The 25616-nt window shown below is 32.2% G+C and overlaps 1 protein-coding gene across 2 annotated transcripts in view; it reads right to left on the bottom strand.

Moving 5' to 3' along the window:
- Positions 1 to 605: 605 nt before the first annotated feature.
- Positions 606 to 25616, bottom strand: part of LOC143252998 (ankyrin-3-like) — a 40951-nt gene continuing 15940 nt past the window's right edge. For both annotated transcript variants that reach the window (XM_076506022.1, XM_076506023.1), the window contains exons 2-6: positions 21113 to 21209; positions 9026 to 9254; positions 7620 to 7871; positions 2565 to 2640; positions 606 to 2222 (exon numbers count right to left, since the gene is read on the bottom strand). In XM_076506022.1, coding sequence (XP_076362137.1) covers positions 1903 to 2222; positions 2565 to 2640; positions 7620 to 7871; positions 9026 to 9254; positions 21113 to 21209 — 974 coding nt within the window. In that variant the 3' untranslated portion in view covers positions 606 to 1902. The remainder of the gene's footprint in view (positions 2223 to 2564; positions 2641 to 7619; positions 7872 to 9025; positions 9255 to 21112; positions 21210 to 25616) is intronic.

Below are 25616 nucleotides of genomic sequence, written 5' to 3'. Positions count from 1 at the left end.
TTGAAAATAAACTGACACATCATAGCTCCTTCAAAACAAAAACAATTAAGTTTGAACATGTTAATCTGCATCAAGAGATCATTTTCTGTAACAAACAAATCAGAAAACTAGATACATCTTTTCTCCATATAACAGTCACAAAGCAGTCCAACATAAACAAAGTAAAGCAGAACACAACACAGACAATTCAAGAAATAGTAAACAGTTCCCATGACTGGACTTATTACACAAAATAACACCTAAGGCTCAATTTAGCCCATGACCTCAAATAGGTTCAGTATGTTCTGCATTTGTATTTAAGAAAAAAAAAAAAGACAAAATCATAAATGTGAAGTAGCATACAGCAGTGCTAAATCAATGCTGGCTTTAATCAATTCATATGAATTTACTGAATAAATAAGAATATTTATATATTAAATAGTACAGTGGTTAAGCATGCTGTTTTAAAACAATTTTTAAGCCTCACCACATTTTTAATGTACATCTCCAAACCATATCATGCTCTACCTGAATGACCATCCATCTTGACAATTGGCCTGCAATGTCTAACCTGTTGCAAGTCTTTTTCTAGATGATTCTGGTCCTCAAAAGTGATCAGTATTCTTCTTTTTTTTTTTTTTTCAAATACCATTAGGTTCAAAGGATATCAAATTTGAGCACATCTTTATGATTAGATTTTATAAATATGTTGTACCAGAAAGGTACATTTCTTTTACATTTCTTACCTACAAGTTATAAATACTTGGTTGTATCACACTACCTATAAAATGCTGAGCAATGTCAAAACATAACTCTGATAAATTGTGAACCACTGTGACTTTACACATGATTATCATGTGACTTGCTGATTTGCATTTTAAAATTTCTTTTACTATAATGCACTCAACCCTCTGTGTTATGAGTTCAAGAATGTTATGCAAAATAAAACACAATTTTAAGTTTTCATTACTCATCTTTAGTTTTTCCTAGCACATTTCAGGGAACAATTAAGTAACATAAAATAATAACACTGATTGATTTCTCATAAACTTATTGGAAAAGAAAATATTTTTATTTTCTACGTACAAATGTTTTAATTACAAAACATTACTGGCAGAAGTTAGCTACTATTTTATGCATTCAAGGCAACTTTTGTTTCTGTTTGTTCGTAGCAAAGAAATGTTTTAAAGCTGTTTGGAAGGGGGATTTGTAGAGGTAATGAAAGAAAATCAGAACACTTTAATATAAGTACAATTATAAATACATTTTATATAAAACTTTTTTGTGTGTTTATATGTGCTTTTCTTATATATCTGTTACTTATCTTTACTGATGTCATTGTCAGTATAAAAGGTGTTAAGACATATAAACCCTAAACTTCTTTTATTCTTTTGGCTAAATAGAAAGGAGGTGACACAGTTTAAGAATTTTAGTAAAATGTATTTTCATAACCATATATATATGTCATAAATAAATACAAATAAAAGCCCTTGATAAACACTTGTAGCCTCTGTGGGTATTGCTTCAGTAATAAACAAACTAATAAAAAGGACCTATTACATTCATAGTACTGAAGTAACTACCAACCATATAATGTAAAGGTGAAATATAATTAATGTATTCCGAGAAAAACAAATTTTAATAATAAAATGGATAATTATACTTAAGATAAATTACACTGTTTATTTATAATAGAAGGGAACACAAATCCCTTTTGTTATTGAAAAACAAAGGTGTTCATCTTAAGGTGAAATATACTGTTAAAACTAAAACATTGGTTAATTTAATTATCTACAGTTTACATATAGCTCCAGTTATCAATTTTTAAAATTCACTAAATTTGCTAAGTGATTTAACTAGTTTTGTTTTTTAACAATTAACTTTATAAATTCAAAGCCTCAATTTCTGCATTTTTTTTTTTTGCTATAATAAACAAATAATAAAATTGTTCTGTTTGCAATTGATATAATTTACATGGTTTTTACCATAAAATACTATGCAGTAAATAAGATTAAAAATCAGAATTTTTTTCTCACCAGTTGCATCTTCATTAACCTGCTGTAACCATAGTCTAAGCATCACCAAAGCTTGTTGCACTGAGTCATTGGGTTGTTCTTTCTTAATGTTATTCACATCAGATTCAGAAATGTCAAGTTGGTCTGCTAGCTGCACCCAATCTTGATCCAAACCTCGTGCAATATCAGACAATCGAAGGTCAGCACGATGGATAAGCTCTGGTTTTGCTTAAAACAACATTTTACACAATATAAATTTTTGTGTTTAAAAGTTAATATAAATTCAACATTCTATTATTATTTGTAGAGTAAGATTAGCTATTCCTGTTAAGAAATAGATCAATAAATAAAAACAACAACAACTATAGAATAGAACTTTACTCAGAAAACCATACAATCATTGTTTGATGGAAATGAAGTACCACAAATATGACGCATTTTGATTTAATGCCCTAAAGACATTATAGCATGTTAAGTTTACACAACTTTCTAACTTACTAATTTTTAAGTTAATGATAATAAGAGTCTTATGGATATGTTTTCTCTAAAAATACTTCATTTTACACTTACCTAGTCCTGTTTCTTCAACAAAACCATATTTTTTTTCTAACCTTACTAGTTCTGTTGGTACTGATTTAATTTCAACCTAGGAAAAAATATAAAGATAGCAGAGAATAATTTAGGTTATTATTAATATCTGATTAGTCCAAACAACTAAAATCACCTAATATCAAAACATAAAAAATCCAAAAAGCATCCTTTTTTTTTTTTTCAACAAGATTACAAGAGGCCATACTAGTGAACACAGTTACATGCATGATTTTCAGCACATCACCTCCTGCAAGATAGCTTTTAGCTTAATGTTGAGGAAAGAGAAAGCAAACTGGCATTTTAAAAATGTATGATATTACTAAATTAAAAATAATATATTCCATTTGAACCTGATGTTATAAACTTATTTTGACAGCAATTACCTATTTTTCATTAAGAGAAAATTAACCTTAATTGACCACATTTCTGACCCAAAAACTTGATCATACATAGCCATTGAACATGTAGTATACAGATACTGTACATCTTCTCTCCCATAGTATATATCTATTATTTACAAAATTCATGATTTTTTCCAAAGTTCTCATTTTGAAACTCTCTAAACCTGGTTGATGTCACATGAAGAACTGCAGCGTGAGGTGTTTTATTTTTGTAGCTTGACTGGTCAAGGAACTTATCTGCTGTCTCATGGGATAGCTGTATTGTGTCGTGTTTGACCATGTGTTTGGAGAATATCTTGTGGTTTCCACACAGAAGAAAAATATTTCCACATTTCAGCATCCCTTTTCTAATTTGTAGTAGAAAGGTAGTAGCTTTGTTTTTGTCTTCATTTCCTTAGCATGGTTTAAGGAAGAAGATTCACTTACAATATTTCTGTAGGATTACCAACAAGGTCATGAGTCTACCAGCCACTTTAAACACTGCTTGAAGCAGGCTGGGTTTGGTTGGACCAAAACTGAGGATGATGAGTCATTCACTAAATTAACCACCTGAAGCAACTTGTGTTCTGTAATTTTCAAGCTACCTAGTGAAAACAATCTAGAACTTCTTCAACAAATATGTATTTCATGTACACATTAGTGCATATATATAAATTTTTTGCAGCATTTTTATAAACACACACACATACATGAATGTGTGTGTGGTATGCTTTATTGAAATTTACTAGGTTTGAAAAGTTATAAAAGCTGATGCCAGTAGATATTTAGAAGCATCTAAAAGCTCCAATGGATTTGTAATTCTTACTTTCTGAGCATCTAATGACTCTTTCACATATATGATATATGTATTCAATTTTAATTTATCCAAAATATTACGTAGTAACAGCTAGTGAATCTAGAATGATAATGGCTTGCAAACCACTGATAAAAGTTAAATACCAAGAACACCAGTGCACTTCAAAATAAATAAATACATATTATGTTCATAAGTTCTTGTAAACATATCTTCAACACACATGGGTATACAGCTATGAAGAGATTTTGCCTCCTATTGTGTATGTGAAACACCTATGTATGTACTATGAAATAACTAATTAGTGTACATAGTAGTTGCTCTTACCTATGGAATGAAGATCAAGTGTGTTAAGAGAAAAAGTCTAGTTTATACACATAGTGATGGCAGAGAGATAGGTAAAATACTGTTGAATAACATTCAAAACTTACATGATTATATTACAAACTACTTGCAACTTCAAACAGAAAGAAGTGAAGAGCAGCAGTATTTATTTATTTATATATTTTTTATCTCAAAAAAGTTTATCTTAGTGAATTGTTTACTTAGCATTAGTAATGTTGTGTACTCATGGATGGTAACACAATGTATTTAACAGTTCAAGTTTTTTCTAACAGTTAAAGTGCACAATATTTCAACTATTTACCCACTATGTTTGAATTTCCTGTCAACCAAAAATTCATGTGTGTATGTGTGTGCTGCACACATGTACCTCTAAGCACATTCACTGAAATCCATTAGTCTATATATCAAAAACCTATGTATGAAAAAAAGAGAATTTAATTTAAATAATACAATGAAAGTAAAGAGTAAAACAGACAGCAAATTTCCAATATTTGGCTGCTTTTTGTGCACAGCACAAAGTCAGTTAAAAAAAAAACATCATTGGTGATTAGCATATACAGCAGAGAAAATTGGAAGAGTTAAGTAGTAATATTTTTCTTGTTATCACAGTTTGAAAATTCATGATTCTTCAAACTAAGACATATTTTTCTCTCATGCTGTGTAACAAAAGATATAGAGTTTGTTTAAGTTCATAGCTCTAACTTTCCCTTTTTGTCACACACATACAAGTATTGAAATAATTAAGTCAACTATGGTGCTGGTTACAGCCATGCCACCCAGAGCCAAGAAAGGGAGGTCAATAACTCTTGTAGCTGCAAACAACACATACAACGATGTAGTGGATACTGTATCCTATGTGCACTTTAAGTTTAGTAAGGTGTCTGCTAGAGTAATACAATTGCACATTGCTTGCAACAGGGCTACAACTGTCCTTTTTTCTTTCTTGTGCCACTCTGTACAGTGCCAAATGAAGTGCTATTTTCATGCTACCTGAGAACTAGGAAGGGATATCAGCACTCAATCACTATATGTAGGCACACATGCAAAGACAGTTGTGTTGAACATGATACGGAAGCTCATTAAAATTGCTTCAGCAAAGTGTAAAAATGTAAAATCTGCTTATTCAACTACGTATTGATAGCATGAGAAACTACAAAGTATGATTGGAATATAATTTTAACAATTCAGCATCCTACAGTGAAGCCTGAACTATTGACCTTTCTCTAAATAAGTCCACCAGTGTTGACATCATTGCTTTCTGTAATTTTGACTTGGTATTGAGCAACACTAAGAAGTTTTGTCCTTACTCTAACCTTCATGATAAGTGAAAGGTTCCATGCTGCCTTGTAATTTTTCTTTAAAATTTTGAAACTTAAACACGTTTTTTCATGAAATTTTGTTTTGAAGTCTTGTTTCTAATGCATTTTGTCCAATTTTGGAATTATTTTTGTTTAACCACAAGTTGAGTAATTCAGTGTTTCAAAGCATTTACACTTTTTTTGTTGTGTGCATTGCAAATTTTGCCATAATTTCTTCCTAAGCTGTATTAATTGTGATTTTATTACACTTTTATTTTGCAGCCATATTTAATTAAAAGTTTGTTTTTATTGTTGTATTTAAAGAGTTATACTTTGACATATGTTTTATTGTACCACCATAACTAAAGAAATAATTTACCTTTATGTACATCTTGTATTTCAAAATAAAGTTTGCAAATTATAGTCTGAGAAATTGTAACTGTAAAATGTTTCTATGTATTTTATTTTCTATTTTGTTTTTTAATGGTTTTGCTATATGTTATTGTTTACTTCAATGTATGTGTTAGTTGAGGGCGACCTTTGTGAATCTACAGCCTCTTGCATAGGTGGTCACAAAACACATTAATATCTTATGCCATTTTGTGGTGTTTGTATCCAGTCTGACCAAAGGTTGCGATTTTCATTTGACTGCATGAGATTTCTGTGTAACTTCTAACTGTTATTAAGTTTAAATTAATTCTGGTTTAAGACAAAGGGTGAGAAAGTTGTAGTATGCAGATACAACATATCTTACTCTACCTCATTTTATATTTCTTATTTACAAAAGTCATGATTTTCCAAAGTGCTGATGCTAGTACTCTCTGGATCAGGTTAAGGTCACATGATAACTCACAGCTTGAGATATTACTATTCATAGCTTATCCCATTTAGGAACTTGCTATTTCACTGAATACTGGCATTATCTTTAACGATACCTCATGGCTGTCAGATGTAACAAAAATATTATTGTATTTCAATGCTCTTCTTCTAGAGAGAGGATGTGCTTTATATATTCAATTTTGGAGCTTTTTGAGAGATCTGTTTTGATCTTTGAAGGGAACAGTTTTTTTTTTGTTTTTTTTAAAGGATCAAGACTTGCTGACAAAATTTTGTCCACGTTACTCTTTTATTCACTCCTTCTGCTGATAATGCAAGTTAACTTCCCAAGTTTTACATATAGCCTTACTTTAATTTCATTTTTTCAACCTAAAAACTACATAACACAACTGTGCATGAAACATGAAATACATAGTGCATAGTTGTGTTTACCAAACTTATTTGTTTCCTCTCTTCTTTACTTTTCCTCATATCAACATTTCATCAGGCAATATCTTCAAAGCTTATTGTTAAGCAGTGGGATTTTACCTGTTTGCTATTATTTCTCTAAACCAGAAATACAATAAACACAAAATATGAATGCTTAACACTAGAAAACCATTAGATGTTTAGATAACCCACTTTATTTGAAGATATTTGTAATTTGCCAAATGTTGGTTCTTATTTTATGCTCTGTCCAACTAGAAATAAAACATAAAGGTTTGGTTTTATTTTATTTAAATTTGTAAAATGTGCAATTCATTCTTTCCCAAAGAGTAGACTAGATATCTACCACGTTTGACATCTACAAGAAGCTTGAAATGGCCATTGAAACAAATAAATAGCATGAAATACAAAAGTCACAAATAATACAGTAAAGGTAAGAATATTATACTGTCCTCTGCATTCTAACAAAAAAATAATGTGATTTTAACTTTTATATTACTATGAAGAAAGGGTATGCCCCTTCAGTTTACTATATGTTTTTTAAGTTAGTTTTTATTGTATATATTTATAAATAAATTGTGCATTAAGCAAAAAAATAGTGAGTGAGTGAAAACAACATAACTGATGAAAATTCACATTCATGAAAAACAGTTTCTAAAACCTGAAAGAATTTAAAATCTCAAACAGATCATCAATCTTAAATGACAAATATGTACAGCAATTGAATATATTTTTCTACAAAAAAAACCTTCAAACATTCATTCAGTGAACCTATATGAACAATGACTCTTCTATAGTTTGGATGCATAAAAAAACAACAACAAACACATATCACAAGGTTCAAAGTGACCCATTTTTTCCATTAAAAATATCTACATTCAAACCCATACAGAAAAATATTACATTAATTTTTAATGATACCTCTGTGCCTTACCTTGCAAATATCAGGTAATACAATATTTAGGTTGCATATAGGAGTCTCATGGAGGCTCACCACGCCAACTTTAGGCTCCCTCATAAAAGCTATTCTACCAACAGATTCCTGGTGTGGGTCTTTGACTCGCACAACAAATGGTAATCTGTTTTCTCTGAAAGCCTGAAAGTTCAGTGCTAGCTGTTCTCCAGACTTTGTAACTGGTACAAGGTTTCCAGCAAATTCTAAATACTGAAATTTACCTTCAAAGACCTATTCAAAGTGTAAACAAAAGATCTTACTTTCATGTAAAACAAATTGTTAACAATTTAACATCACCATAGCCTGACAAGTAATTGTAAAATACAGTACATTCTTTTAATATTTAATTACTTTTCCTAGCAAGAATACTTTTTCTAAAAAGCCAGAATACTACCTTTTTATCTATTTTAATTCATAATATCCCTTAATTGAAATTAAAAAAAAATTCTTTGCAAATCACAGATATGAAAAAAATTCAAAATTTAAATCCGTATCTCCAACTTTCTTCATGACAATTATTAGAAATGCACACAAGAACATGCTTTGTATGAATTTTTTGCCAGAAAAAAAAATAAGGTTTTCCATAAATGCAGTTTATAAATAATGAAAGTTTATTATACAAAAACTATACATATAACTTAAGGTATATTTATTTACTTACACAGATAATTCTTTATTAGCATAGTAATAATATCAGATACATGATGATTATAAGAAAATCCATATTTAAAATGATTACACTTCAAGAAATATTTGTCCTAGAAAAATCAAGTCTCATGAAAGGTATATTATATATCACATTTCTTTCAGAAAATTCTAGACTTGGTATAGGGTTTTTCAAAAACCTTCACAGAAGTGTACAATACACTTTCCATTAATCTTAGTCTCAGAATATCAAGCTAATCTAAAAATTACGCTACAGCAAACATCATCATTCTGGTCAGTGTTTAACTACTACTTGCTTCATAATTTCTGATGGCAGTTTTCAGATCATACAAATTCCATGAAACCTTCTAACAGACATTTATTTTGATAAAACACCACAGCCAAAAATTTGCTGGTGCAATATCTAATATCACTAGGCATTTCTGCCTTTACACTGAGCAATCAAATATAAATGACAGCCCTACATTGTTTGAAAGTGGTGTTTTCAATGTTAGTTTATGAAGAAAACAGTCCAAATATACTGTATAATATAGTTACTAAACACCATGTACCATGGCCAATCTTTCATGATTAAAACTTATGATTCTGTTTTATGCCTCTGGTAAAATTTGATTATCAATTGGAATAAGTGCCTTTTAAGGTAGTTATTTTTATACAAATAGGGTTTTTTTTTATAATAACCCTGCACATTAAATGTGCCACAGGTGACACAAGCTTACTTCAACATCACGACTCTTCGCAATCTCAGAAAACTTTTCTTGGCTTTCTAGAGTCTTGTCTTCCTTATCATCTGTCATGCAAAAGACTCGTAGTTGAGCTTCCATAGCCTCATAGTGTTTGGCAAACACCACAAATTTGGCCATAAAGGGAACATGTACTGCTTCTCGATAAAGCTCAGTTGCATACTTTGTAACTTCATTAACCTGCCTACAGTCCATCAACCAGAATCTGCAATTATAAAACAGAACTTTTTTAAACAGAACTATACACTTACACTGGGTAATTGTGTAAAATAAACTTACAATAAAATACATTTTTGTAAAATATGTTTTAACATGCTTGTAAAATAATGTAAGATATTTACAATGTACTAAATAATACCACAAAATTTATTACATATTACACAAAACATACACAAAATTATTTTTTTTCAATAAAGATATATTAAATATTTTAACCTATAAGTAAGTTTTTTCTCCTTTCGATACCCAAACAACTTCATTGCAAGCATTCAAAATTTTTTTTTTTGCTTGCAAGTAATTTCACAATTTTTATTTTTCCAATTTCTAGGTAAAATGAAATACAAACTATGAAGCAAATTTTTATATTAGCTCTAACTACTTTTATTTAGAAATTAGCATACAGCCCAGCAAAAATGATGAGGCAAGTGCTACCACCCACATCCCATAGTATATCCTAACATACTCACAGCTAAGTGAAATAAATAAAGTTTGCAAAAGTTATAATTTACCTATACTAAAAATGAATTTTTGATAGGTACTTACCTCTCTCAAAAGATTAACTATTCTTGTTCAATGCTGTCCTCTGTATGCTAACTTTTTCTTTAGATATGCCACAAGCCTTGAACTCCTTCTTCATTAGGATTAACATATTCCAATGTTTCTCTCATGCAAACCATCATGCACCATCCATCAACCAATAGTATCACATCACACTCACATGATGCATGTGACTCCCTCTAAATTCAAAACTTCACTTTGAAGTTTGGCAGAAGGTGTAAACACCAGAGAAGTGAGGGAAAAAGGTTGGAAGTAGGAGAGGAGGTAAGTGCATATCAGAAATACATTTTCAGGAAAATTATAACTTTTGATATGCTACTTACCTTTTTTCACAAGATTAACTCGAATTCTGCAAGGGAATAACATAAGTGCCCTAAAGTATCCAAAGGGGTAACCCTGACAATGAGAGGAAGAGATATGAAGATCAGAGAAGGAGAAATGTATCTTTTCTATATAATTTGTAAAACACAAAGAAGAAATTGCAAAGTGTTGTATGGCTAGAGTGCATCAAACCATACTCAGCAAGTCAACTACATCTGAAAGTTCTTCTACAAGGCACCACCATCAAAGTGAGAGGATAGTGAGGATTATATCATCTTCAACTCCAACCCATTAATCAGAGGTTAAGACTCACTGCAATTACTGGGTACTTCACAAGGATCAACACTCTACAGCAATTGGGAATTGATCATCCATCATCAATAGGATAAATTCATCTTGTACAAGGACTTATGTTGATTGGTTCGCTTCAATCCAACACCACAATGCAGGGAACCAACATCCATAAGAACGTAGGATGAGGACTCCCAGTGAAGGAGTGAGGGGTGGGAGGACTACATTTGTGATGTATCAACTCCAGTTGGTATGGAATGAGTATCAGAAGGCCATATCATCTTGAAAGGTGATGAATTAACTCCAATTTTTGTGGATATTGATGAATGTGTAAACAGTATAAAGATATCACATCATCCACTATGGTAAAAGATTAACTTCTGCAATTGTGCAAGCAGATTCAGGAGGTTATGTCCACCAGCAAGGGGATGATTCAACTCCTGTGGAGGCCACGTCACATCTACTCCAGCAGGACACTACTGCCCTACTCTCAACTAAATGGTTATAGCCAATGTTTTTTTTTGGAACCCATTCAAAAGAGTGTTTTATATGGTCAACAATCCCAGAGGCTTGGAACTGGAAAGTGATAAGGACTCCCATACTCTACTCAAAGGAGAGTGAGAATGTGATGAGTTGGAGAGTCAGGAAGAATGTCACAACCAGAGACAGTGCAATGGGTGACCAAAAACCCCTATTTTGAAAATATGACCACAACAAGTTATTCACTCAAGGCATGACATGGATGAGCAGCTATACCCTTCTGCTTTACCCATGCATTGTAGGGTCTAGATCAGACATTTTTATGAAGCAATTATCATCAGGTAGACAACCTTCCAGATATTTTGTGGAACACAATTTCTACAGCAATCGTATGAAGCATGGATGAGAGAGGACAAGTCTACATGGCTTACTGTATTGATTTAAAGTTGAAGAATACCTATTTAGACACCACTCACCACAGAGCAGAATCTGTGTGATAAAGGAAAAGAAATACAAGTCCATGAGAATGAGAAAAATGAACAAAACTTACCAGTTAAAGATGAAACCCCAACATGGACTAAACCACAATGTGATGAAGATAGTGGGAGATAAATGCACTGAGTGTGGACCATATGCAAGTGCGGAAATCTCCTCCAATGGATGATGAAGATAAGAAGTGAGAAGACAGAGTACATGGGATAAAACATAAATTAAGGTACAGGACAAATAAGGCAAAGAGGAATAAGTCCAGTGGACCAGAAATCAGACCCAATTTGTGAGGAAGAAGGGGCTAGATCCAAAATTGAAAAAGATTGCCAGAGAATAAAAAGATGGTTGCACATACCCTGGAGAATAGCTGTACACCCAGTATCACAACTGAAGTCTCTGACTGGACACAGAGTCTGGACAAGAGTAAGGACAAGAGTAAAGACAAGAAGGAACAACCTTCCTACTCCACCATGGATTTGGAGAGAAAGCAGAAGATAGGTGGAGTGCTAAGGGATGCATAAAACATCAATGGCAAACAAATCAGACTGGCAATGTCCACAAGCCAAGAGAAAAAAGAAATATATCTTAACAGACAAACGAAATAAGAAGCACTAGGAAAAATGGTTCAAACAACAGAGATAAAGTCATAACATGAAAGATCTCGGTAATCATCCAATGTGAAAGTGAGGGTGCCTTGGAGGCCTCTATATCTGAAAGGAACATATAAGCAGAGCGAGAAAAGGAAATGTATAGTCTTACAATTACTGGAAAAACAAAAGGTATGGGAGAGGGCAACCTTAAAACCAGAGAGCAAGGAAATCAAAGACTCACAGTTCAAAAGCCAGGTGAGAAATTATGCCACTCAACCAACTGAAGGTTAGATGGCAAGAAATCCCATACCAGCTGACAAACAGTGAAAGATTTTCCACCTGTGCTGCTACACTTCCATGGAAGATCGAGAAATGGAAGAAGACTCTACATGCATAGCTGGATATTCTCACCAAGGACCAGACAAAAACCAGGCTTGAAGATGCAGGAAGGTGAGACTAGGATATAGAACAAAAGATCAAGGTTGATGCAGAAAGGAGAGAAAAAGAAGAAGAGTAACAGGTGGCAAGAAAATTAGATACTGGAGCTTCTGAAAACTAAGGCTGTTCTGACCACTGGAGTGCAATCAAATCAACCAGCCAAGAAGTGAACTGTACCAGAAAAATTACATAATGAGTAAGTGCACATAAAATATGTGTGACATCAATCCTGGCTGAAGGCCTTGAAAGCTAGAGCCTATGGATGAAGTACAAGTAACAAAATAAGATGCAAACGTGTACTGAGGCCCATGGGAAATATATCTATTTGGGTAGAACTCCCTCAAAGGCATAGGTTGCTAAAAAACAAGTGGATCAAATGATTATAATAAAATTTGTCCCAGGTGTAAAAGACAAGCTGCAACTGGATTAAAGACACCCAGCATGTGACGTAAGATAAGATGAATGTTATGTGCATGGGCCCAGTGTAGAAGATCCAAAAGTTCAAAACAAAGATCTCTGGACTGCACAATTATTTCATGGTTGATCAGACCCCTATTTCAAAAAATGTCTGAAAGAATCACCATGTTAATAGGCAAGAAAATGGATGTAATATAAAGTCTGATGAACCATGAGAAGGTTGAGTAAATCCACGAACAAAACAGTCTTGAGTGCAGACAAATGGTCCAATGTTTTGTGATGATGGACTCAAGCCTTACAACCCTAAAAGGAAGTATCCATGAGCAGATGTATAATATGGTGTAGAGGAGAAAATGGCACACTAACTGGGCCTAGTCCAGCCATGACCACAGGGTAGTAAACCAGTATCAGTGGCAACAGGAAAAATCAAGAAATCGACAAAAAGATGGACCCAAAACTGAAGGAAAGAGAAAGGGTTGGGAGGAATAGGTGGCATGTGATGTTCCAACATATACAAATGGGTTACTAAAGTTGTATGGACAGACTGCCATTAGACTGACACCACTTGCAGCTCAATACTATAAGAGATGGGAGCAAAGAAATACATGGAGCCTCAGAAAAGGAGAAATATACAAGACCCTAAGGTATATGGAGATTAAAATGATTCAAGTCAAAAATGTGGCAAAGTCTGGGAAGAAAGGTTGGACACTGTAACATTATACCTTCTGATGTATAACAACAGATAATTCTATAGTTGGAACATCTGCATCTGAGGCCTCCAAAAATGTTAGTCACTGTTGTACTCTTCAAAGTGGTAAGATGAACTTTGAAATGCATAGTTTATGTACTGGAATCAAGCCTGACCAACAAAGAGGTTGAAAAGTGCAACTGAGGCAGTCAAACGTTAGTAAATTTCTTCATGAACTAATCATCAAAATTAAAATCATTCATGAAATTTCTACCACACAGAAAAGCCAGGGCATTTTGATGACACTACATTCCAACAATGGTTTCTATGTCATGTTGCTTAGCAACAAAAGTATAACATAATATTATTGCTGGTCTATGTACAAAAGGTATGAAATGAAATACATACACAACAAAACTGAAAAAAAAAATATTCAGTGGTTTCTTAGTTTAGAGCCTCTACTGATTAAAGAGGTTTGTTTTTTATTTAAAATGTTGGTGATATTACAGAAAATAGTTTAATTCAGAAATAATTTAAATTTAAAATTGAATTGTTAATTTTACTTTCATGATGAATTTTATGCACTTGGCTACAGATTAGGTGATTCCATAATACCATTTTAATTCAAGCTTATTATACCAGCACTGACTACACTTATAAGGATTCACAGTACAATCACCAACTCCTCATGGCTCTCTTGCACATCTGTTGCTAAAATCATAATAAGCAGACAGTAATCAAGTTATTCTATCTGGATAAACACACTTGACTTTTATGACTCCTCCTTTTTCAAGTGTGATGAGATACACACTAGCTTATATACGAGTTAGATCTATATTTTACATATAAAACAAGGAAAAAAACAAGTTGCAGAAACTTTTTCTAAGCTTTGGGCCACTTGATGTACAAGTATCAAATGAGCAATACAGCTTTGAATTATTTCACATGCAACTGTTCAAAACTGTTATAATAAAACTTGTTTTCTTATAAGCCATTTTTATTGTTGATAATGTAAAACATATATCTAAAACACATTACTGTACACATTAAAGACAAAGTAGCAACAGTTGAAATAATGTATACCCATGAAACTTCTACATTTCTTTTCATGCTTTTCAGCAAATAAAAACAATTATCTTTCAATAAACTATGTCAGTAAGTAGAAAACTGATTTTATACATTTTTAAAATGTTTTATTACAAAAGAAAAATTAGCCACTGTATAATAACTTTCTCAGGCTGTCTACTAAATTACCTTCCAAAATACACACATATTGTAGAACATCAATTTTTTTGTATATGTATATAAAAAAACAAACAAAAAAAAACTAATAATGTGATACATCAAATGACTGTTAAGTCCTGTATCTACACTGATACAATAATAAAATAGTTAATTTGGAAGACATTCAGTAAAATGATGCACCTCTTTCATTGTTAAAAGGGTATAATGCTAAGTGTCCTGTTTGTCATTATGGAAAACTGTGGCAATCAACCACTGGACTCTAGACAGAAAAAAAATATAATCATACAGGTTTGTGCACTGATATTAATATTTCAGCTATTACTAGGTGATTTTAATTTAGGGCATATAGGTTGGGAAATGCTAGAGCCAAACCATGAGGGAGACAGATTTTTGTAAACTGTTCATCATAGCTTTCTTAACTAAATAGTAAAAGAACCTACAAGGAACAACACTATTTAGATTTATTGTTAACAACAGAAATGACTGAGAGGGAGGTAACTGGGGAATATGTGGGTGCAGGTTATCATTGCTCTATTAGGTTCGATGTTTTGCTGTATATGAAGATGAGGAATAATGATATTTTGGTTACGAAATTTGAAGGAATGTGACAAAAATTATTTGTTGTGAATTGGGAAACAGAATTATTTGGAAACACTGGTCAGATATGGAAAATTTGTAAAAATTAATTTAAATACTTAGGGTAGATATATTCCTTACAGAAAAAAAAAGGGTAGTTGCATGTAAAGAACAAGGTTTGCTCACAGAGAGTATGAGAGAGAAGATTTAAAAAAGCATCATAAATTTAAGAAACTTAAATTGACTGATACGATAGATTTAGAGGTTTATAGAAGATCAAGAAAGTTAGTAAAATAGAAAATTAGGACATCAAAAAGGATGTATGAAAAAAGATTGGCTGAAAATGTAAAAATTGACAGTGTGGATTTCTGCATTAATTCTGAGGTAGTTAAAAAAAAAAAATACTGAAAAGCATAAAGAACAAGAAGGCGAATAAGCCAGATAATATTTCCTGGGGATGTGTAAGCTACTTGCTATTATTTTTTGTCAGTCCTTGAATAGTGGGCAGTTACCAGAGAATTGGAAGTTAATTAATATTACTCCTCTTTTCAAGAGAGGTCATAAAAATTGTCCCAGTAATTATAGAACTATTAGTCTTACATCAGTTATGGGAAAGGTTTAGAAAGTTTGATAAAAAATGCTTTGCAAAGTTGCTGAACAAAGGTTAAAATTTTATTAGATAGTCAACATGATTTCACTAAAGGAAAATTCTACCTTACAAATCTTTTAACATTCTTTAAAAAGTTACTGCTTATCTAGATGAGAGTAAGAGTGTATATTCGGTGTATTTAGATTTTCAGAAAGGCATTTAACAAGGGCCACATAAAAGAGTTTTAAAGCAATTATTTCTATATGTGTGAGGAATAACATAGCAAACTGGATAAAAGAAAGCCAAGAATTGTTACAAATGAAGTTCAGTCAAACTGGATTAATGTCACAAGTGTTGTATTTCAGGGGTCAATCTTAAAGCCTTTACTCTCTTTGATTTCCATAATGATAAAGATAAAATAAAGGTCAATAAAGTACTTAAATTTGCAAATGATATTAAAATCTTGGGTGTTCCTAGTTGTCCAGAAGATGCTGCTGATTTAGAAAAGGATTTAGCTCATTTAGAAAGTTGGGCAAATAAAATAGAAAATGAGTTTTAATTATAATAAATACAAGATATTTGATGTGGGTTATCATAATTTGAATGGGAATAACCTTAACAATGTCACAAAAGAAAGGGTAACAGTGTAACAGCTGATCAATCTCTGAAGCCATCCAAGCACTGTGCTGTTGCAAATGGTAGAGCAAACAAGATTTTAGGTTGTACCTACAGAAATATTGAATACAAGTTTAAAGAGGTAATAATTTCCTTGTATATGTCAATGGTTAGGCTTGATTGGTTGGTTTGGTGTTTTATGGCATAAAGCAACTTAGCAATCTCTGCCAAATACCTGGTAAAAAGTTAAAATTAAAGTAAAATTATTAAAATTCATAAAAGGAAATTGAGGTAAAACAAAACAAAGTTTAATTTTTGAATTAAAAACATAAATAGCATTAAATCCAAATTTTCATCTAGTCTACAGTGGTAAGAGAAAAACTACAGTAATACAAGTTGTGAAGAATTTTCTGTAGCACAACTGTAATCATCATAACTCACCAGGAGGACTAACAGGTAAGTTCAAAAACCACTGTAAGTCACCTGAAGTTGGCCTTTCCAGTCCTTGTTAAAAGTTACTTGATGTTATGGACATTTTCAGAAACTAAAGTAATAAACGTTTTAAAAGACTTGTAGCAAAATTTTAATAACAACTCACCAGGATGACTAACGGGTAGTTCAAACAGCAGTGTTAGTCACCTGAAGTTGGCCTTTCCAGTCCTGGTTTCAAGTTATTTGACATTACAGCCATTTTCTAAATTTCAAATTGAACTAGATGTACTTTCATTCTTAAAAGGGAATCACATTTAAAAAGGTCTAATGTATAAATTAAAAACTTAAACAGCATTGAAAGGATTAACAGCCTTCAAAAAACTAAAAACATTTCTAAGGTCGACAGTGTCACCATTGCCAATAAAATTGTCTAATGTTACAGATAAACATTGGGACAGAACATGTTTGAAATTGTGCTGTCGTTGAGAGTCATAACGATAACAAAACAATAAAATGTGGCTTATTGTGATTTAAGTGTTATACAAACTACACAATGGTGCATCAGTCCCAGATAAAAGAAAATGACGAGTTAAAAAACTGTGACCAATGCATAGGCTAGTTAGAACAACTTCCTCTTTCCAATCATTATGGAAGTGAGAGGGTATGATGTCCATTAAAGTCCTCTGGGATTAAAAAGGGAGACAGCAAGTGTTCAATGAGAGCATCAAGGTCTGATTGATCATAGGTCTTTCCAGGCAACAGGTAGAAATAACAGTGATAGTAATGCCCAAGGAAACATGGATGGCTACAGGTTCCAAGGGTATGACAAAGACAGGGTGGGCACATGCTGATCAACCAAGAGTACCACCACTTCATGCACTTTTCCCATCACACAGTATGTCATTTATGTACACAAAAAAAAAACTGCCAAAAGGTGACTGTATCAACAGATTTCAGAAATGTTTACTGTAAGAAAAGATACACAGGATGGTAGGAAGCAATCAGTGTTTTTACATCATCCAGATTAGAATGTAAACCTTGACAATTTCATTACATATAGTTGGACATTTTTATTTATGAGTAGGCAAATTGGTGGAGTGCCCTCCTGTTTACAACCACCTTTATTGTTTGTTATCTTTATTCAAGGGAGGTCTGTCAACCTCCATGGATCCTGCCTTGGGTCAATTAGACAAGTCTTTGTTGTTGGAAGAGGATTCCAGCAACTGAGGATGTGAAGGAATGATCGTTTGCATCTTGGGATGGGAGAAAAAGACTTACCTGATGAAATGCCCATACCCAGAACCAAAGGAAGTGGATCTTGGGCTTTGCTGGAATATATTTTACGGACAGAGATGGGTGTGACGTTGATTCATCAACTTTTTAACCACAGAGGCCAAAAGACTTTTCATTTGGTTTGAGAATGATTCTTTTGGAGGCACAGAGAGATCCATTTGCACTCCCACTGTAGTAGTGAAACAAAGTGAAGCAGCATATGTCCAAGATGAAGTGGTAGATATCAACTTTCAAACCTCAGGGTAAGTAATGTTTTGAATTGTTCTCAAATGCTGCACCTCTTTTTCTTCCAACCATTTAGGGCAAGAACAAACGTAGGATGGGTGAGAGCCATTGCAATTGATGCAATGAGGATCTGTTTCACACTCACAGGCATCGTGGTCCTTGCCACTGCAATAAGCACATGTCAAGGAACCACAATATGATGTTTTCAAGTGACCAAACTGTTGAAACTGGAAATATCTGAGAGAGTTTGGAACATATAGTCATACCTTGCAATTAACATAACCTGCCTTCATGGTGGCAGGTAGATGTGGTGATGTAAATGTCAGAATGAGGGCACTGGTTGGCATCATAATTCCATCTTTGCGAGTGGAGATATGCCTCACTGCAGAAACTCCTTAGGTGGAGAAACCAGCGAGAATCTCGGACTCGAGGATGTTCTTCAAATCCCTCTCAACAATAACTTCTTGTGATTAATTCAAAGTAGCATGAGGCATACCTTTATTAGGTATATTCCCAATCGCTTCTGAATGCAGAAGGAGTTCACCGTGTTGAGATGTGGATGTTTCCACCAATGTATCACCAGAGCAAAGCTTCCTGATTGACTCTGGTGAGTCAGCAAGTCCCTGTAGTCCCTTCTGAATTAAAAAGGGAGACATCTGCCCTAAAGGTTTGTCTGAAAGAGAATGTAGGATAAGTAGATAAGGTACAACAGGTGTTACAGATGTTGAAGATTGCTGCTCAGAATCTTGAAGACATGGTCATTTACCTATGGACTGTTTTTCACTATTTTATTTAAGTTTCTATTTGGAGGATACATAATAAAAATGAATATTTTGGTGTCCACTGACCCCACCTACCATGAAGCCCTATGAGGGGATGCACTACAATGCCAAACAAGAATGCAGCAGCAATGCCAGGGTTTGCATCAGATACAATGTCCACAACACCTGTTGAGAACATCCAACACCAGTACTTGGTTGACCCTTGCCCAAGTGGACCAGCCAATAGATCCAAGGGGGGGGCCACCCCAAGGCTGCCCGTATACAGGAATTCAAGGCCAAAGTGGTGTGTTATGGTTGGACCCCTCAAATACCAGGATCATCTTCTCCCCTTCATGGGTCACCATACACAGCAAACATGTGGGTGGATGTTTATATCCTAGAGGAAGTAAAGTGAAAGAACAGAACCGTTCCTGGGAAGTCTTGTCACCACGTACAACAGTCCACACCAAGGGGCAATGGTTAGGGCCACATTTGAAATATTTTATTCAATCACGGAATTCTTACCTTAAGAAAGGCATTGAGTTGTTGGAAACGGTTCAGAGAAGGGTTACTAGAATGGTGTCTCGGATGGAGGGATTGTCATATGAGGAGGGGTTAAAATCTCTCTAATTGTTTTCTCTTCATTTCAGCTAAAGCAGTTTTATTTTTTAACAGGATAATTGGCCTTTGGAATGGATTGCCTTCTGATGTTGTGCAGGCAGTAAATTTAAGATGGTTTAAAAGAAAGATTGATATGCATATGAATGATAAATGTTGTCTGCAAGATGTTTCAAAATATATTTATTTACAAATTTAGTTTAGAGAATGAAATAGCTGAGATGAACCAATAGCTCCCATGTTGTCCCAAAATTTTATGTTAAAGTGTGATAAACCTCAAGCTCTCTTTCAAGTGATTGATTCCTAGATTAGTCAGGATTTGATTATCTCCAATGAAACCAGTTGAACACTTTTCAGTTTTACACTCAATCAGACATATTTCCAGTAGCTTACAGTTCTCTTGACACAAAAAAAGTCTATAGCTGAAATGTAAGGAAATACTATGCTTTTTCAATGGAGGTTTCTACCTTTCAGCTATGTTGAAAAAATGTTTTACTTCAGATACAAATAGGAAACCACAGCTTCAGTGATGTTAGACAAGCAAAAGTTACAATGTGGTCTCATGAGCCTATTCTATGCTTGTGATAGTGTGAAAAATATGGAGAAAACATACAAGACACTCTTAATTCTTTATTTTGTACTGACAATGCAAAATGCTGGTGTAGAGAACCTTCATGTGGCAGTAAATAAGGTCCTTTAATTCCTTTACAAAAGCAACTGATATCCAGGTAATGTCCTAACTTTGTTAATAATTGTTTCTACTGATGGGTAAGTGCTTTTCTTTAACTATCACATCACAGATATAACGTTACTTGCAAAACTTTTCTTTTTCTTCTGTAAATCTGTATATATAGTCAATGTTACTTCTCCAATATGGGGTCAATCTACTGGATTAACCCTGTGTACATCGAGTTAATAATGTCCAAAATTAATAGTACAACCAGTAATTTGCCCTGACTACCATAAGTGCACAATCTTAATCTTATAAAGATAAATATGAATGTTGCATTTGCTACCATAATCCTCTTCCGTGATACACTTTAGCAAATGGACTACAATCAAATAAAACATCTTTTGACATTTTGTGATGTCTATTCTCTACCAAGTTCATGTTATTTTTGCACTGGAATGTGGATTAATCCAATATTAAGTTATAATCCCAATTAAGTAGTCAGTTAGTTTAATTCACTTAATTATCTGAATAATGATGTACCATACCTTGCTGATACTGTAGTTGTGAAGGAAACACAGTCATTGACAAAGGTTAGAGGTGTTGATCCTGTTACATCCTCCCACTGAGCTTTGGTAACTCCTCCTAATATGGGGAAAATAAATGTAATGGTTCTTTATAGTTGTAAATTAGTATATCTCTTTGTGCAAATAATCAATAGATTATATATATATTTCAGCTAATTATTTATTTCCACTTCAGAAATAACAGTACATAAATGTAAGTTTTTAGGTGTTCTCCAAAACCATAAGAAACAAAAGCTATTAGGTGAAATCAAATACAAAAACTCTATCCAACCATTCTTGATGATAAAAAGTCCACTTAAAATAAAAATGTGTCTCAGAATGGCAGGTATGGATATTAATACTTTTACTGACAAGGAAAAAAACAATGTTTCAACTTTCCTAGGTCATCTTCAGGTTAAGAAAGATGATCTAGGAAGGTCAAAACATTGTTCTCTCCTTATCAATAAAAGTGTTAATACCCATACTAGCCATTCTGAGATACTATCCAACCATTCTTCAACTCCCAATTAATACATAATGTGCTACCTACTACAACAGTTATACAGTCCATCAAAAACTTAAAAATTCTATAAGACATCAATCTTATTTTCAATACACAAGCCAGGTGAACCCCAATTTTCATAAATAAAAAAAATATTTAATAAAATATTATTTGAAATGAAAATGAAATATGAAAAATATTTTCAAGTAAATGATGTAACAGTAATATAAACAATTTACTTGCTAAACTATTTCTCTTCTTTTGCATTTTTTGCATTATCAGTAGATTTTAGTGCCATTAAGAAACAAGTTTCTTGATTTGTTTCTTCTAATCCATTAAAAATGACACTGAAATGATGCCATATTTAAAGTGTACTTATAATTACAAACAATGAAAACTTTTCAAAATGGAAGTAGTACTGGATAAAATAATGGTACTGAACAAATTACGTTTTAATCAGTAAACATATATTTAATTCCTCATAAGTCATTCATCTAGGTCAATTGTAATTGTATATACTTCAGAGAGTTGATGGTAGATAACTTACATACCCTAGACAAATTTTAAGCATACATTATTATTTGATGTAAATAATAAAATACTAAATCATCTTACAGTGATCAAATATAATTAGAATTTTTATATCATTTAACCAATAACATATTTACACATAATCTTGTTTATCAGAAGCTTATAACTGGGTGGCAAGTTCTGCAAAAACTAAATGAAATATTAGTTATCCTTCAAAGTAAATACATTCTTACAAAATTAGTTTCAAACCATAATACACCATTGCATTTACACGACATAACCCTTCTTCAGCTTTATGTCACTGATATATTGTACTAAAAGTAAAACTGTGTGTATATAAATCTATATACTTACAGGTTTAATATGTAATGTAGAGATCTAATGCAAATCCTTGATTGGCCATACTCTGCTGTGTACACAGTTTTACCTATTCAAGGCTCATCAGCACAGTTTTGATCAGCAAACCAAAAAAATACAGTACACAGCAAAGGATACAGCTGTATATAAACACACACATATACATTGCTGGCCAAAATTTTAAGGCCAATGAACATAAAGAAAATAATTGGTTGAGTCTAACAAAGCAAAATGCACATTTTTTCTTTATGTTCATTGGCCTTAAGATTTTGACCAGCAGTGTATATCATCATTACACAGTTGGCCCATTGTATAATACCAAAAATGAACTAGGTGCAATTTTCTAACAATACTAACATACCTAAATTCATTTAGTTTAGTGTATGATGTTTTGAAAGAACTCAAAACCCTATAAGTAAACATAACATTATTGTGTAAATTAAAGTAGCATTATCTTGAACAAAATAAAAATACATTCTACTGTTATGTTGGAAATCAATTCTTTTCCAACTGAAATGAAATCCATTTCAGTCAAATACATTTATTTATAGGCACTTAGAGTACCAGTACCATCACCCTATGGAGTTTTAATATGGCTGTAATACCAAAGTTTGGAAAGCCATAATAATTTCTGATGTGTGTTATTAAATAAGTTAGTCAGTTTATTCGGTTTTTATTAAATCATTTAGTTCATAAACAATCTTTTGTATTAGAGGTGTTTGGTAGATATCATATATTGTGAAATAAATTTTACCCACTTAGGATTAACCTCACACTTACTGAGGTTCCCTGCATTGTCATCAGATTCATTCATAACTCTACTTATCTTACCTCATACATGAGTAATCTAAGTAGGTCACTTAACTGTTTTAATTAATTAAAATACACAACACTGTTTTTACATTCTATAAAGTTTTCAGAACTGTTTCATATACAAAGCACAAGATCAGCCCCTAGCTTAATCTCTAAAAATATTACATATAACATACATCTTATATTTCTGTATGAAAATTTATATGTTTACTGAAAATTTATAAAAAACTGCAAACATGAAAAAAAATTACAATATAAATTTCAGAGGTCTCTTGAATAGAGAAAAACTAGCTTTATAAAATGAATAATAAATGACATCACAGACTTACGATATCTCAACAGAATTTAATTAATTATAATTCTAAAACATCACACAATGAAAAATCTAACAAATAGCATTTAATGAGATACTCCTTAAAAATAATAGAATAATAAAAAAAAATGCAAATATTAATAAATTTCTTAAAACATGAGCAGATCAGTCACTTGAGATCAATTCATAGTGTCTATTGAAATGGACAGATATAAAACAATTTAGATTCTCAATGTTAAAATAGTGATTTCTAAAAATGGGAGATAAAAGGGATTTTTGAAGGCTTTTGGTTTCCCACATCTTTGAAACTTAATTCTTAAATAAAGATGCTGACACAAGACTTTAGAAGATGAAAACAGCACTTAGAAAATGTACAACTAAACTCACACCTTGTCATTCCCTTAGTTTCACATCTTAGTTCATTCTTGGCAACAATTAATTTTACGACTCAGAAAAAGAAAATAAACTGCTAAAACTTGTATCAAAGATAATTCAGGTAATAAATGTACAGAATTAACTATATGATAGATACACTTTTGCTTCCAACAAATATATAAAATTAAATAAATATATTGCCTAAAAAAAGTACTCTTAGAAACTTTCATCTTACTTTAATGATGCATTCTAAACATGCAAATGTTTGTCTAATGAGTTGTAACAAATAAAATAAATGAAAAATGACACTTCATTAACTTATCCTAGTTCACACTGTAACTGTTGTTGTGTAAAATTATTTGCTAACATAAAGTGGCATTTCAATCACTACTACATGCATAATAAGGCCTTTGTAGCACTGGATAGGCAGTTATAGACTTGGTTATATATTCGTCTCCTATATTGATCTTGTGTCAGTGTAGATTCAAAGGTTCTAACTATAGAACCTATATACCAATAATTGCAAGTAGTAAAGCTATACTGATAAACAATTTTCAAATTTTAAAACACAAATTTCCTAGATGTAATTAACAGATAATTATTAGAGAGTTCTCACAGTTTTCAAATTTTAACTCTGTTCTTTAATTTGACCTATTACTTCAGTGAAAGTTGTAGCATGTATCTTTGGAAAAAACAAGATTCCTCATACATATGAAAGTTTTTGTAATTTTTTCAAATCAACTTAGTCAATTTATAGATTAATCCTTTAACTCAAAATCAACATTAGAAAATCATGTTTCTTGCAAAATTTCATTGCTGATATTCTACAGTCACAAATCTGTATTTGAAGCTTCTCCTCTTTTACAAACAATTTCCAAATTAAGAGCAAACCCAGTTCAATTCTAAAGTATCTTGCTATAATTACAGTTGTTGGATTACAAACAAGATGGAAGAAGAATGTTTAGAAAATATGGATAAATTTTGGTAAAGACCCCATCAAATTTAAATATACAATAATTCCATTGGAAAATACTGTTTATGTCATTGTTCTCAATCATTATGAGATTTTTAAACTGAAAACAAAGAGAAGCTAAATGAAAAAGAGTTAAGTAAATATAGTTTATTGGTTTAACAGTTTTAGTGACACTCCTTCTAAAACAAATTATTAGTTTTATTCAAACATATTACTGGATATGAACTGGAAGACTTAATTTCTTAACTTTCTTTTTAAATCTTTTAAGAAATGTAGTAGATTAATAATGAAAAAATACTAGTAATTAGAATCTTAATGTTTAGGATTCATTTCTATGATTACAAATTATTAGTTAAAAATATATTAATAATGCCACTCTGATTAAACTAGGTAAAAGCATATACAACAATATGTCTTATTGTACATTAACTTACATCCCAAATACAAATTCTAAGGAAACAATGATAAACTTTCCTTTTCAGGGATTATACAAAGGGTTGAGTATGCTATATTAATAGAATTTTCGGTATGTAAATAAGCAAATCACATGACAACCACATCTGAGATATAGTTGCAGTGGATTCTATCAAAACTACATCTATACATTGTTGTATTTTATAGG

The sequence above is a fragment of the Tachypleus tridentatus genome, chromosome 6 (assembly GCF_004210375.1).
Source record: "Tachypleus tridentatus isolate NWPU-2018 chromosome 6, ASM421037v1, whole genome shotgun sequence".
Lineage (NCBI taxonomy): Eukaryota > Metazoa > Arthropoda > Merostomata > Xiphosura > Limulidae > Tachypleus > Tachypleus tridentatus.
The sequence above is the reverse complement of the archived record's forward strand: the minus strand, read 5'-3'. Positions and strand labels throughout refer to the sequence as shown.